The 16,175-nt window shown below is 41.1% G+C and overlaps 2 protein-coding genes across 2 annotated transcripts in view; one reads left to right on the forward strand and one right to left on the reverse strand.

Annotated features, from left to right (window-relative positions):
• Positions 1 to 16,175, forward strand: part of RNF19A (ring finger protein 19A, RBR E3 ubiquitin protein ligase) — a 68,928-nt gene that overhangs the window by 44,096 nt on the left and 8,657 nt on the right. The window contains exons 4-7 of the mRNA XM_063079823.1: positions 4,192 to 4,336; positions 5,049 to 5,211; positions 15,379 to 15,493; positions 15,997 to 16,158. Of these exons, the coding sequence (XP_062935893.1) occupies positions 4,192 to 4,336; positions 5,049 to 5,211; positions 15,379 to 15,493; positions 15,997 to 16,158 (585 nt within the window). The remainder of the gene's footprint in view (positions 1 to 4,191; positions 4,337 to 5,048; positions 5,212 to 15,378; positions 15,494 to 15,996; positions 16,159 to 16,175) is intronic.
• On the reverse strand, positions 12,145 to 14,175 carry LOC134364006 (RNA-binding protein 25-like). The gene has a single exon (XM_063079895.1). The coding sequence runs from the start codon at positions 13,909 to 13,911 to the stop codon at positions 12,349 to 12,351; it is 1,563 nt and encodes a 520-aa protein (XP_062935965.1). The 5' UTR covers positions 13,912 to 14,175; the 3' UTR covers positions 12,145 to 12,348.

Raw genomic sequence — 16,175 nt, forward strand, 5'->3', positions numbered from 1 at the left:
ATAAAAATCACACCTTAGTGGGGCGAACATTAAGAACTTAGAGGAATTTTTGGCCAGGAATTTAAAAATTACCTGGGGATTGCCACATGAGCAATTTATACATCTCATAAATCTCAAAAATTAAAGAAAAAAAAAAAAAAAAAAAAAACTGGAAGTCTTAATGTTCTATGAATAAAAATTCAAAAAATTAAAATTATTAAAATTAAATAAGTACAAATAATTAAACATTCTTTCATGTCAACAGAATTTTCATTATTTATTGAAATTTCAGTCTTTTTTAGGAAAAATATTTTTCTCACTGATTTTGATGGAAGAACTTGGAAAATACAGAAATTTATTAAGAAAATAATTTACATTCCTACCAGCAGTGTATTGAGACAGTCGTGTAATTTTATGCTGCTAGAAAAAAGGTTTTACTAAACTTTAACACAAAAAATTCAGTATTTATAATACACATGGATTTTCATACGTGTTTGCTGACTGACTTGTTTCTATTTTCTCTCTTGAATATTTGGGGTAGAACTCAAAGATATTAGTAATAATTTGTGGGTATGGGTCTAGATACAATTCAGAAAGGACCTGAATATACCTAAGCTGTCCCCCAAAGAGTCAGCAATAGCTATTGGGTGGTTCATTTGGAAATGATAAGTGGGGGTGCGTATTTATTGGTCACAGGACACATGGACATATAAGGTAAGAAAGAATGGACTCTGGAATCAGACTGCCTGGATTCAAATCCCAGATTCTCGCTTATTCTGTGTGTGACCCTGAGCAAGTTAAAAAAAACCAGTCACCTGCTAGAGGTCTATGTCTGGACCATCATTAAATAAAAAGTGACTAAGACATGGCTTTTGTTATTTTTGAAACAAACATCATGATTTAGTTATCCAAATAAATACTGGTCTTCCTCAAATTATTCACTGTGGGAGATTTTGTGTTTTTTTCAGCATTGCTACCCTGGCATGCCTTATTGGCATAATCTTTAGGTTATTTCAATGTAATGTCAGTTGACTTGACAGTTTGATTTCTAGGAATGACCAAAAGTTCCTTTAGAGCTTAGTCTAATAGCTAGAGTATCATACTAGCTTGAGTCAGTGGTTTGGGGTGGATCCAAAGTAAGGTGTGACTATGATCATGAGAGTGATTTTTTTAATATAAAGTAGCTTTGAAGGTTATTCTGAAAGAAATACTTCCCAAATAATTTGAGCCAAATAGTAGTATTGTTGGAATAAATATAGCTTCCTAAGGTGATTATTTTTTTTAAATGAACTTCATTTGGAATTTTGTTCCATGTTTGTTTAAAAATCTTATCCCGTAGATCTGAAAATTTGAAGTACATGATTTTTACCTACAATACTTCAAAAAATCAAAGCTCTCAGAACAAATGACTCTGTGATAGTTTCTTTTGATGTAATCTATTAAAAAATAAAAATTTGAACGTGGCTCTTCTCACAGACCTGTGGAAAGACAGGAGCTACCATCTAAAATGGTTTTATTTAGGCTGGCTAGTTAGCTCAGTTGGTTAGAGTGCAGCCTTATAACACTAAGGTCATGGATTTGGATCCCTACACTGGCCAGCCACCAAAAAAACTAAAATCAAAATGGTTGTGTTAATTACTGTTATTCCAGATATTTTGGTTTGCTTTATTTCCCAATATATCACGATACATTGAAAATTCGTTGCACTTTTAATAATTGGTTGGTATAATAATAATAATTGGCTGGTTATTTCTAAAGATAAATGTGTGTTTAATCATAAGTTACATTAAATAATTTCTATTGTAATGTTTATGTTTGTCCTTAAACTGTGACAGTATTGCATCCACATGAGACTCTTTCTTACAGTTACTATGGGGTTTATGCACTTGGAATTACATTTTAAATGAACCACATATTTTTCATTTTTGTTACTATATTTTTCCCCTTTTATAAAAATATAGTGTTGGCTCACTGCCCCCACCTTTATCCCCTCCTACCACGCTAAGAAATAACCACTGTTAACATTTGAAAACATAGCGTTTGTAACCTGTTGTTTTTTCTTGACATGACAGTGGCCCACATTTTAACATTGAACAGAAATTTTTTAAAAAGACCAAAAGCTCTGCCAAATACTTGAAACAGGAATGGACAACTTTTTTTTTAATATCAAAGAACTGTGACTTAATTGATGCTTGGGGGGTGGGGGGATTATTGACCATCTTAATCAGTAGAACAGCTTCACTTAGGATTTTTGCGTTATGATAATAGTTTGAGAGAAATATATCATATGTGCACAGTAATTCTTTTTTCTAATTCGTTAAAGACAAAGCAAACAAAACAGGCTTTCATAGATAAACAAGTATACAGAGAATGAAAACGTGGGTACAGATATATAAAGAGACCTATCAAAAATATAGCATTTATGGTGTCAGTTCTCTAACATATAATCTTACCTTATAAAAGACTGTTTTGTGTTTTTAGAACCATGAGAATAAATGGGAATGTTACATTTCAGTTTCTTCCAAAACTTGAGTCTCTGATCAGACAGAGCCAAAGCTTGAGTCTCTTTACTCCCATCTCTAATTGAGATATCTACTACTTAGATATACTCTGGGTATGAGGAAATTTATCATTTAGTATGCTGCTTAAGCAGATAGGATTAGCATTTCTTCAATTTGATGTACTAGATGTTGTATCAGATGTAAAAGCCAGCTGTTTTTTCATTCATGCCCCAATGTTTAAAAATTTTTAATGCAGACTTTATGTTTTCTTGGATCATTTAATTCATGATTTATGACATTTTTAATATTTATATTCTAGTAATTATCATTTGTCTTGGTCTGGCTGCATAGAGTTATCAGTTTGCTCAAAATTACTTGAATTGTTAAAGCAGTAATTGTGAGCATTGACCAGTTCTTAAGTTAAAAAACAGTTTTGGCACTAGAAGAAGCTCTAAGGAAAACTGAATTCACTGATAAAGCACAGGTACAATTTGCCATAAAACTTGTAGCAAGGAGAATAGAATATAGTTTACTGCTTACAACCGATTGTAGCAAATACTTAAATTCAGTGTTTGGCACTGTAAATATCTTTTCTAAACTGTCTATGCGCAGTTAGAAAATATAGGTGGCTATTATGAAGGTACTTCAAAAAGTTCACGGAAAGATTCGTGTTCTCTTTCAATTCTATGTTTCCACTAACTTTTTAAAGTACCCTCATAGTAACAATAAAATAATTACAGGTTGCTATTTAAATAGATGCCAAAGTTTAAAATAGTTGTATGACTTGAGATAACTCTTACTCTGTCAGTGATTCCTAAAGTTATGTACCACTTGATTTTAACTGAAGAAGCATACACCAGCAACATTTGAGTAAATGAATAAAAAGGATAAAGACAGCTAATTAAAAACAGTCATGAGCATAACTAACAATGATTGTTTTTATTCTGAAACTGTTTTCCATGGTATATAGTGTTTATAAACATTTAACACTTCCTTAAGCTTTAACTTCCCTTTTATTCTGTGTACTGATTCTTTGCAAGGTCCATCTGTCTATTGTATGAAGTAAAATTCAGGGAAAAGGCTGCTTTTCTAAAGATATCTGTATTGCTGTTTTTATAGTGCATATAGTTGATGTTATCAAAAGAATTGAACTGATAGTGTTTTGGATAGTGCCTCAAATTAATATCAAATTGTCACTTACTATTAGTGTTCATTTACTAGAGGAATAATATACAGAATATCTACATGTGAGTTAAGTGGAGATGGTTAGAAAAATTCTAGAACAGAAAGTGCCACTCAGAGAAGACAACAAAGAGAAACATTATATAGTTTAAAATTTGCCTAGGACTGTCCTTGATTTTTCTTTCACTTTTTATTCTTTTGTTGTTCTTTGTTCCATTGTTTTGCTAATGTGTTTGAAAACTGTTTACAACTTAAAATTTAATGTAAAATATGTTCCCTTTAACTTGTTTAATTGAAATTAAACATTTTAAGATTTTTGGGGGGGGGCAGCCAGTTAGTGCACTTGGGAAAGCGTGCTGGTAACACCAAGGTCTCTGGTTTGGAGCCCCATTCTGGCCAACACCAAAAACAAAACAAAACAAAACAAAGATTTTTTTGGCAGTGCTTAAAAAATCAATTGATAATCTACTAGAAAATTATTTTTAGGCCAGTTTTATGTACTTATCAGGTCTCTTTGTTCTCCTAATAGCTGATGATATAAAGCCATGTCCACGATGTGCTGCTTATATAATAAAGATGAATGACGGGAGCTGCAACCACATGACATGTGCTGTCTGTGGTTGTGAGTTTTGTTGGCTGTGTATGAAAGAAATCTCAGATTTACATTATCTAAGGTAAGCTTATAGAAGGAGCTGTTACTTATAAGTAAATATAATTTTACATTGGAAGACAAAAGAACTTTTTTGGAAAAAGTATTATCCTGAGCATTTATAAGATAATTAAAGGGATTGGTTTTATAAAGGAACCAAATTATTATGCTAGTCATTTGGAATTAATAATGAGTCAAAAATAGGAAATGCAGATTTCTTTCTGTTTTGATTTTTGTTATAGAAGTAGTATATTTAATACCCAGTTTAACTATGTTGTCATAAATATTTCCATTTAATTATCTTATATATAAATTTCTTCATTTAGGTCACAAAGTAAGTTTATGATATAATCAGATAATTGTATGCCTAAAACAGGCATAAAATAAAAATGTTTTGTATTAATTTGCTCTTCAAAAATTAATTTACTCTTTAAAACATTAATTTACTTTTCAAGAACTAACTAAAGGTTTTGAGAGTAATGGAGGATTAGGGATAAATTTTTAATGTGAATCACAGTTTTCAGTATCCTGTTAATATTATTTATAGTGGTTCTTACCTTAATTTTTTGGCTTTTGATGAACTCAGAATTCAAAGAAAGGGGGTGGAAACTCCTAAATATGAAAAGTTTTCTATATAGTCATTGCTTTAACGTATTGTAGTAATTTGTTGTTGTGATGTTTTGCAGCAGTTGCTTTACACTTTTTTTTTTTTTTTCTTCTTACATTTTTTCCATTAGTCCATCAGGATGTACTTTTTGGGGGAAGAAACCCTGGAGCCGAAAGAAGAAAATATTGTGGCAGCTGGGAACACTTGTTGGTGCTCCTGTAGGAATTGCTTTAATAGCAGGCATTGCAATCCCTGCAATGATTATTGGCATTCCTGTTTATGTGGGCCGTAAGGTAAAATGCATACTTCCTTATTAGTTTATCATCTTATTCTAAATCTTCAGGTGTATCCCTTTGGTATTGATGATTTTTCGCTCTGCTTTGTTTTTTGTTTGGATTTAGACAAAGATTATTTTAGTTTCTTCAGTATAAAAGTTATTATTTTTTAATATGGTAATAAGTTTTCAGTGCTTGGCAAGTTATATGTATGCATAAAAAGCAGAATTGCTTTAAAATTACCTGAATCTGGAAACTTTAGTACATTTGCAGTATAAAACCAACTATGAGAATAAAGTATTGAAGGATACACGCCTGACATTTTTCTCATGGGTATGTCCTTGTAAAATCAAGTCTATGAGATCTTTTTAATAAAAGTTAATAGCTAAATAACACATGCCCTTAGGTGAAGAATAATCAGCCAGTTTTTGAATTATTTCTTCACTAGTTTAAAGCTTTTTTTTTTCTTTCTTGGAGTACTGCTATTAGTAAATAAGCCATTTCACAGATTATAACACTCCTATGAAAGTTTAAACACCTGTACTTATTAATGACTACTGTCGGCCTGTGATTGATGAATTATACTTCGTTAGCTAAGTAAATAATTCTTTTTTGAAGAATTAATGAAATTTTTGAAGTTTCTAAGAAGTATACTGCTGTCTAAATTAATAGACTCTCATAATCGAGAAGTAACTTTAAAAATTATCTAATCCTAACCCTGTACCCAAGCAAAACAAAGGATAGCAACTTTTTTTTTTAACTTCTCAATATACATTGTAGTTGATTTGTGTGTCCCTTTATCCATTCCTTTTCCCCCCCTCCCCAGGATAGCAACTTTTAAAAAGGGAACTAATGATGAGCCCAAACTGTGGTAGCTATTTTATGTACTTTGACTCATTTGAACCTTGTAGCAGCCTAGGCATTTTAGCCCCTAATTTATGTGTTAGAATATTGAGGTTTAGGAAAGTATTATATAATTTATCTTCAGTTACACAGAAAGAAGCAGAGCTAGGATTTGAACCTAAATGCATGAATTCTTTATATCAGATCCCTGATAAGTTTCAGTCTAGCCATTTGGGCACTTCAATAATGGGGAAACCACCAACTCATCTGTTTCCCTTTTAATTGTTTTCTTTAATTCTATTTCTGAATTCTGGGACGAAACTCAGGATAAGGTTGATCCTCCCCCATGTAACAGCCAAATTCTTTAAATTCAACGTATATTTTATAATCAGAAAAATAACAGTGCATACTATTTTTTAAAAATTCGTTTTGAGGCTGATAGCAAACATAGGTATTTATAAGCCAAATATTCATTTCAGAAGGTTTTAAGTAAATAAACCTAAACTTTTAAAAATCTCAACTATAGTAGATGGTTATAATAATTTTTCATGTAGTTATCCAAAGCAAGGTTTTGCTAAGAACAAAACTATCTGTTCAGATACTTAGAAGTAGAAGGGAAAGAGAGACTGTTGTACTGCACATACTTACAAATAATTTATAGAAGAGAGATTATTTACCTCATTGTTCAAGTCTTAGATGCGGTTACAAGTCTCCTTTTCTTAAACACATACCCAAAAGGTTGCAAGTTAATGAATTAGTTTTCCATGGAAACAGTGTTCTTTGATGTTTAGGGATCTGAACCAGCCCAGGAAAACTTATTAAGTAGATAAAGTACCCAAAAGCCGAGACTTTCTTTACACTAAAAAATAGAAAATGTGGCAAAAAATAGTAAACAGAAAAAATTAAGTTGAATAAGAAATAGTGGGATGATGTGATCACTGTAATTGACATTGGTACTTGAAGATGCAAAATTTTCTGGAAGGACTTTCTGGAAGACTTCTTTCTCTTGGCAGCCTACCTTTGCAAGTCTACTCCATCAGATTGTAGCTTTGCTTTTCTCTGCTTCAGTGCTAAGTTTCCTAGGAATGGAAGTTAGAAGGAGCAGGAATCAGCTGTAGTACTGAAGGATAATGAAAGGTGCCTTGGGAAGGTCTGCCATCTCTGCCTGCAAAGACTGTAGGGAAATACAGAGGCCCGTTCCCTGGGAACATGTGGTCAATGCTGGGAATGGGATTCTGACTAGAAAATAGAGATGTTCTTTGTCTTGTACATGCTTTGCCCATCTTTTTCACTGTTTAATATATATCAGAAGACTCACAGTACTTTCCAGCCTTCAAAATAATCACATTGTAATAGGTTATTTTATCAAGCCTCATCTGTAATATTGTTTATAAGTCAAGTTTTTATTTTAGAGACTACCTGTACACTTTGGGGGCTGTTTTGAATCTGTCTTGAAACAGAGGGAGGAAACATACTTTATTAGCTTTTAGCCCTTTCATACCATGAGAGCACAGATACTGAGCTATATAATACCTCACAAGCCACTTTCATGCTGAAGTTAAATTCTATTTATTAACTCCTATACTATGCAAAGATGCTAAGTAGGTCCAATTCATGTTGTCTAGTAGCCTATTCTCTTTTTTCTCTCTCTACCCCTTAAGAACCTAGGACTTCAAGTCATTTGTTAATATTTTTCTTCATAAAAAGGATCTGAGAAAAAAGTATTTCTATTTACTGATGTCAGTTTATTAGAACTACTTTTTTATAAGGTCAATTTTAAAGAAAAGACTGTGGAAACCTCCCCAGGAGCTAATTTATACCTTTTAGGGAATCTTATTTAGAAAGAAACCTGTGGGAATTCCTAAGAAATCTCTTAGAAGTATACTATTGAAAGACTCCCGCAGTGGGTAGTCAGTCAGTTCAGGGAGACCCTCCCAAGGAACAGCGAGACCACGGCTTCGGATGCAAAAACAAGAGGTTTATTGAACACACAGGTACCCGGGCGACTCAGTCTTTCGAAAGACTGGCGCGCCGAGTAGAGCTCCTGGGTCCTTTTTATAGCAAAAAGCGCGGGTACAGAAGCGAGAAGCAAGGTAATTGGTTAGTTTAAATCAAGCCAGGGGTGAACTTCGGTCAAGTGGGAGTCCTTGAAACAGCTGAGGGGCACTCTTGAAACTTTAACTGACTTGTCTATTTCTGGGAACTATCCGCCCTTTGCCTCGGGCCGGGGCCCAGGTGCATAACCACAGATATCCTGTTTGACTCTGTTCCCCTTGTTTCTTAACTTGACTTTTTGGCTGTATTTTCCCTATACCCTTGTAAAAAGCACTTCCTTCATTCCCCCATTTCTCTTGTGGATCGCTCTAATCTTAGAGCGGAATTAAAAGTTATCTTCGCCATTTAAGGTTTGGTATTTTTGCCTAAGGACCAGAATCTTAACTGCACTTACCCTATCATTGATGAATTGGACTAGTCTATTGATGACGTAGGGCCCAAGGGTGAACAACAGAAGGAGGAGTAATAGGGGCCCGGCGATGGTTGACAGTAGGGTGGTCAACCAAGGGGAGTTATTTGATCTGGTTATAAGCATTTTCATAGTTTGAGTCAGGAGGCCTGACTCTTTTAGAGGCCGGTGCATCAATTTCTGGAATATCCCAAGCCTCGAGACCCGCCGCCAGGGCACATATATCAGGGGTAAGGGAGGGCCACCAAGTCCAAAGGGGGTGGACTTCTGTCTTGAACCAGACAACCTTTCCAGTTTGGGACAGTACCTGCCAGGTGAGGGTGTTGGGCTGGTTAGGGTTATTACTTGGTAGGCTTGCTCCGCCGCCGCCGAATGCGCAACTTAAGAGGATTATCAGTCCTCTCCAGCTCCCAGGATTCATCTGGTACGGAGGGTGGCGCAGGCTTGAGGTGAGAAGCATGTACCCAGGCTGCAATGCCATCAACTTTTACTGCGGTCGGGGTGGTCAGCAATACCAGATACGGGCCTTTCCACCGAGGCTCAAGGTTGCTGGGTCGATGGCGTCTGACCAGCACTTGGTCTCCGACCTGGAACGGATGAGGGATGGCCACGGCACCTGGCTCGTATACCTCCTTGATCTGGTCCCAGATCTGGGTTTTTACAACTTCTAAAGCCTTTAAGTGAGTAAATAAGACAGGAAGAAAGTTATCATCGGGACCCAGTGTTCCTCCCAACTCAAGTATGGGGGGGTCCCCCGTAGAGGATTTCATAGGGAGTTAGACCGTACTGGCCAGGGGTATTCCTGGCTCTGAACAGCGCTAAGGGAAGGAGGGCCACCCAGTCTTTTCCACCGGTCTCTAAGGCCAATTTAGTTAAGGTCTCTTTGATGGTTCTATTCATTCTCTCTACTTGACCTGAGCTCTGGGGCCTATACGCACAATGTAACTTCCAATTTATCCCCAGTTGTGTGGCCAGTCCCTGGCTTACCTGAGCAACAAAGGCTGGGCCATTATCTGACCCGATCACCTTGGGGATCCCGAAACGGGGCAGGATTTCTTCTAGTATCTTTTTACATACAGTCAGGGCCGTTTCCGTTTTGGTAGGAAAAGCTTCTACCCATCCAGAGAAAGTATCTACAAATACTAGCAGATACCTGTTCCCATACCGGCCAGGCTTTACCTCTGTAAAGTCTACTTCCCAGTATACGCCGGGTCGATCTCCCCGTTGTCTTTTTCCGGTCTCTCGGTAGGTGGTAGTCGCATTAGTCATGGCACAAGCCGGACACCGATTGGCGACTTCTTGAACGGTGGACCGGAGATTCGGGATGGAGAGGCTGGTGCGGCTCGTTAGTTGAAGGAGCTTTTCTGGTCCTAAGTGTGTTAGCTGATGTAACCGCTGAATGAATTCTTTTCCCTGGTCAGGAGTGAGCTCTCTTGGCTTGGTCCTAGCTTGAGCAGGCTCGATTGGCTCTTGAAGCTTTATAGTTTCTGCTAGCACCCTGACCGACAGGGCGGCTTGTTTTGCAGCCTCGTCGGCCCTCCGGTTCCCGGCCGCCACAGGGTTATTTCCTCTCTGGTGGCCCGGGCAGTGGATAATGGCGACCTGCTTAGGGAGGTGAATGGCCTCTAGCAGAGCCAGAATTTCTTCTTTGTTTTTAATGTCTTTTCCAGCCGAAGTGAGCAGTCCCCTCTGTTTATATATTGCCCCATGAATGTGAGCAGTGGCAAAAGCATACCTGCTGTCCGTGTAGATGTTGATGTTTTTTCCTTCGGCTAGGCGTAATGCCTGCGTCAAGGCGATTAGCTCGGCCTTCTGGGCTGATGTCCCTTCTGGCAGGCTGCTTGCCCATACCGTCCGTTTGCCATCTACGATGGCGGCCCCTGCTCTCCGCTTACCTTCCACAATGAAGCTGCTACCGTCTGTATACCAGGCAGGCACTCCGGGCAATGGCTGGTCCTTCAGGTCCCGTCGAGTCCCAGCTTCTTCAGCAAGGATTTCTGAGCATTGGTGTACTGGGGTGGATTCTGACTCGACTGGTAGTAGGGTAGCTGGGTTCAGGACAGCAGGGGGCGCGAAAGATATCCTTTCGTTTAGCAGCAAACTCTGGTAATGAGTCATTCTGGCATTGGTCATCCACCGATTGGGGGGCTGCCGCACAATACTTTCGAGGCTGTGGGAAGCAATCACAGTCACATTTTGCCCCAAGGTTAACTTATCAGCGTCTTTGAGGAGGAGTGCCACTGCAGCAACCGCTTTTAGGCAGGTTGGCCACCCACTGGCCACTGGATCCAGTTTTTTGATAGATAAGCTACTGGCCGTCGCCATGGTCCTAGGGTCTGAGTAAGCACTCCTCGGGCTACACCGGCTCTTTCATCTACGTATAGAGTAAATGGTTTGGTGAGGTCTGGGAGAGCCAAGGCGGGGGCAGACAGCAAGGCTTTTTTTTTTTATGTGGTCAAAAGCCTTTTGATGCTCCTCAGTCCAGGTAAAAGGAATGTTTTCCCTTGTCAGGGGGTACAAGGGTGCAGCCAGGGAAGCAAACCCAGGAATCCAGAGCCTGCAGAATCCGGCAGTACCCAGAAATTCGCGGACCTGCCTGGGGGTTGTGGGAGTAGGGATCTTCATAACTGTAGCTTTCCGGGCCGGGGTCAGCCATCTTTTTCCCTCCTTGAGCAGGTACCCCAAATAGGTGACCTCTTTCTGGCATAACTGGGCCTTTTTAGCTGATACCCGGTACCCCAACTTACTCAGTTCCTGCAAGAGCTTTTGTGTCCCTCTTTTGCAGCCTTCATATGTGGGAGCTGCCACTAGGAGGTCGTCCACATATTGGAGTAATATGACCTGGGGGTTGAGAGCCCTAAAAGGAGTTAAATCCCGGTGGAGGGCCTCGTCGAAGAGAGTGGGTGAGTTCTTGAACCCCTGTGGCAGCCGTGTCCAGGTCAGCTGACCAGCGTTACCTTTTTCTGGGTCTCTCCACTCGAACGCGAACAGTGGCTGGCTGTTGGGGTGTAGTTTGAGGCAAAAAAAGGCATCCTTGAGATCCAAGACTGAGTACCAAGTGTGACTAGGCGGAAGGGAACTCAGGAGGCTGTATGGGTTTGGGACTGAGGGATGAATGTCTTGCACCCTTTTGTTAATTTCTCTCAAGTCTTGGACTGGCCGATAGTCATTGGTCCCTGGCTTTTTTACTGGTAGCAGAGGGGTGTTCCAGGGCGACTGGCAGGGCACTAAGACCCCTAGGTCTAAGAACCTTTGGATGTGGGGTCTGATGCCTTCCCGGGCTTCTTTAGTCATTGGATACTGTCGGACGGCCACCGGTGAGGCACCCGATTTCAGCTCTACTACTACTGGTGGGACGTTATTGGCCAGTCCCATACCTGTCTTTTCTGCCCATACGGTGGGAAAAAGTTGGAGCCAGGATGGGTCGATGGAGGGAGAGGCCGGCTTTTCATACAGCCGGTATTCTTCTTCTAGGTTTAGGACCAGGCACATGGTAGAGTGATCTCCCCATGTTACTTGTGGGCCCTCTGTAGAAAACTGGATTTGAGCTTTTAGTTTGGTCAGGATGTCCCGGCCCAACAGAGGAGTAGGGCACTCAGGTATGACCAAAAAGGAATGGGTCACTTGCTTATGTCCGACCCTTAAAAGTCTCTGTGTGGTCCAGGGGTAGACTTTGCTGCCGGTCGCTCCTACTACGACTGTCCGCCTGGACCCTACCTTCCCCATGGGTTGGGTCAGTACCGAATGTTCAGCCCCGGTATCGACCAGAAACTCGATGGGGGTCCCCTCCACTGTCAATGTTACCCTAGGTTCGGGGAGGGGGTCCGAACCTTGACTCCCCTAGTCGTCTAGGGATAGAACCCTAGCTTTTTTGTCGTTTTTCTTTTTTTTCGGGGGCATTCCCTTGCCCAGTGGCCTTTCTCTTTGCAGTAGGCGCACTGGTCCCTGTCGAGAGGAGGCCTTTTGTCCCTAGGTGTCGGTCTTGCCCGGTTGCTCAGGGTCCCTTTCTGCTTATCTGTAAACCCTTTATCACTTACTACTGTGGCCAAAATCCTAGTTAAATTTTTTTCTTGGCGTTTATCACGCCGTCTCTCTCTCTCTTCTGTCTCTTTTTTTTCTCTTTCCTGTCTTTCTTCTTCTGTTTCTCTCTTGTGGTACACCTTTTCTGCCTCCTTTACTAAGTCTTGTAAGGAAAAGTCTTGGAGCCCCTCTAGTCTTTGTAACTTTTTCTTGATATCTGGGGCTGACTGGCCGATAAAGGCCATGGCAACTGCCGCCTGCTGTCCCTCAGAAGAGGGGTCAAACGGAGTGTATCTCCTATATGCCTCCATCAGGCGTTCCAAGAAAACCGAGGGGGGTTCTACCGGTCCCTGCAAGACCTCTCTTACCTTAGCCAAATTGGTGGGGCGCCGGGCTGCCCCTTTGAGACCTGCCACTAGAGTCCGGCGGTAGACCAGAAGACGCTCCCTACCTTCGGCCGTGTTGTAATCCCATTGAGGTCGATTGAGGGGGAAGGCCTCATTAATGAGGTTCTCGAGTTGTGTAGGGGCCCCGTTGTCCCCGAGAACGTTCTTGCGGGCCTCCAGAAGAATCCTTTCTCGCTCTTCAGTGGTGAAGAGGATCTGGAGTAGCTGTTGGCAATCGTCCCAAGTGGGCTGGTGAGAGAACATAAGGGACTCAAGAAGTCCCGTGAGTCCTGCTGGTTTTTCAGAAAAAGAAGGATGGTTAGATTTCCAATTATAAAGATCTGCTGAGGAAAAAGGCCAATATTGTAGAGGAACTAGGCCGTTGGGCTCGGCTGGGGGTCCTATGGCTCGGAGGGGTAAAATCACAGTGGAGTCAGGACCTGAGTCGTCTGCCGGACTGCGGGCACGGCGACTCCTGGTCCTAGCGGCTGGTCCCTCAGGATCGGAACTATCGGGCGCCTGGCCCGGCACCGGTCCGATCGCCTGAGGGGCCAGAGGAGGCGGCAGGGCCGCCGGGTAGGGCGGGGGCTCAGAGAGAAGGAGCGAGTCGTCTGGTGTCGGGAGGACGGGGGGTTGGGGAGGGGCGGAAGGCTTCCTTGTAGGTGGCCTTTGAGTATTTTCTGATCCCGAAACAACAGCGACTTTGCTGGAGGGTGGCACCCAGGGAGGGGGATTCTGGGCGAGGTCTTGCCATACCACGACATAGGCAACCTGGTCCGGGTGTCCTCCGGTCTCCTGAAAAACAATCTTTTTAACTGCAAAAATGACAGTAAGATCAAAGGTTCCCTCTGGCGGCCAACCTACGCCGAATGTGGGCCACTCAGACGAACAGAAAGTCTGCCATTTTCCTTTTTTGATCTCCATGGACAGATTGTGAGCCCTGGCTTTGACATCTTTCCAATGATCTAGAGTAAGGGAGAGGGGCGTAAGGGCACTTTGCCCCATCTCGAAAATTTCCAATAGGGGAACGACGACGCAAAGACCTATCACAACTAAGACAAAAAGAAACCAGAAACGGCGACGAGACCGAGTGCCGTAGAAATAGAAGAAAGAGTCCGATGGCAGAGCGCGCCTCCCGAGACGCGGTGAGACCAAAACACAATAATCCTCTGCCAAGGGGTCCACCAGGCGTCCCTGGTCCTCCCCTGATCCTGGGACGTCTCCCAGGATTGCCGGGTGGCGAGCCCCCGAACACGTCTGTTCGCTACCCGCACTTCGCTCCCAGAGCGACTAACCCGGAACAAACTGAAACCAAAATGCGCGCGCTCAGAAAAGACAGTCGAAATCACTGAGTCAGACACAGAGACGAGACACAGAAACGAGACACAGAACGACTGCTGGCCAGCTTACCTCCCGTTGGTGGGTCGGTGGTCCCTGGGTGGGGGTCTCCGATCCCGGACGAGCCCCCAAATGAAAGACTCCCGCAGTGGGTAGTCAGTCAGTTCAGGGAGACCCTCCCAAGGAACAGCGAGACCACGGCTTCGGATGCAAAAACAAGAGGTTTATTGAACACACAGGTACCCGGGCGACTCAGTCTTTCGAAAGACTGGCGCGCCGAGTAGAGCTCCTGGGTCCTTTTTATAGCAAAAAGCGCGGGTACAGAAGCGAGAAGCAAGGTAATTGGTTAGTTTAAATCAAGCCAGGGGTGAACTTCGGTCAAGTGGGAGTCCTTGAAACAGCTGAGGGGCACTCTTGAAACTTTAACTGACTTGTCTATTTCTGGGAACTATCCGCCCTTTGCCTCGGGCCGGGGCCCAGGTGCATAACCACAGATATCCTGTTTGACTCTGTTCCCCTTGTTTCTTAACTTGACTTTTTGGCTGTATTTTCCCTATACCCTTGTAAAAAGCACTTCCTTCACTATTAGTATACATTCAACTCATAACTATGTTGAAAATAATATTCTTAATTTTTTTCTTCTTTGCTCAATACATGATTATACTACTGTTGAATAAAATTATAAAGACTTGGGCCGGCCGGCCTGTGGCTCACTCGGGAGAGTGCGGTGCTGATAACACCAAGGCCCCGGGTTCGGATCCCATATATGGATGGCTGGTTCGCTCACTGGCTGAGCGTGGTGCTGACAACACCAAGTCAAGGGCTGGGATCCCCTTACCGGTCATCTTTTAAAAAAAAAAAAAAATTATAAAGACTGCTTTTACTGAAGACTGTTTAAAAGTAAACAATGTCTGTTAAATCACTATCTTATGTAAGCAAATTATTAATAAGAAACAAACTATGAAAATATGGTTTAAGAATAATAACAGGTTTACCTTGAATTAGGACACAACTGTGAAATTGTGTGAGAAATCACTTAAAACTTCTAGCAAAGGTAGGTCTATTTTATCTAAATTAAAAATGTAATGTATTTTCTCTTTAATCTCCCACCTCCATTTTTATTTTTAATTCAAGATTCACAACCGATATGAAGGCAAGGATGTTTCAAAGCACAAACGGAATTTGGCCATAGCGGGTGGTGTAACATTGTCTGTAATTGTATCTCCAGTAGTAGCTGCAGTGACTGTAGGTAAGATAATGCTTAAAATACTAATTACCTAAAATTTTATGGAGTTAAAGTTTTGTGGAAGTATTTTTTAAAACAAATTATTATATTGTTGTTGAAGATGAGAGGGTTACTTTTTATTTATGTAAGGACAATTTAAGTTGAGCCTACAGAAAGTCTCTCATTCAGGTCCTTTATTGGTTAAAAGTATTATAGACTCAAGAGCAAAGCCTTAGGGTAATTTGGAAATTGTTAGTGGCTGTTACACCCTCCTCCCCCCCAAGTTCAAAGGCCTGGCACTTTAAAAAGTTTACATCTCTTTATCTCTTTTTTTTTTCTTGTGTATGTCATCTGAAAGGCTAGGAGCCTTGAATTTGCTTACATCCCTTAATAGCTGGGTAAATACACTTTTGGCAAGTATTCCAGCCAAATCTTCAGAACCCTGGCACTTTGCCCTGTACACCTTCTCTTAAAAAGACTTTTAAAACTCTTAATGTTTTATAATGACTCATTTAATTCCTCTTCAGGTATTGGTGTTCCTATTATGTTAGCTTATGTCTATGGCGTTGTTCCAATTTCTCTCTGTCGAAGTGGAGGTTGTGGAGTCTCAGCAGGCAATGGAAAAGGAGTCAGGATTGAATTCGATGATGAAAATGATATAAATGTTGGTGGAACTAACACAGCTGTAGGTAAGTTCTTTAAGCTA

Source organism: Cynocephalus volans, chromosome 15 (genome assembly GCF_027409185.1).
Source record: "Cynocephalus volans isolate mCynVol1 chromosome 15, mCynVol1.pri, whole genome shotgun sequence".
In the NCBI taxonomy this organism is placed as follows: domain Eukaryota; kingdom Metazoa; phylum Chordata; class Mammalia; order Dermoptera; family Cynocephalidae; genus Cynocephalus; species Cynocephalus volans.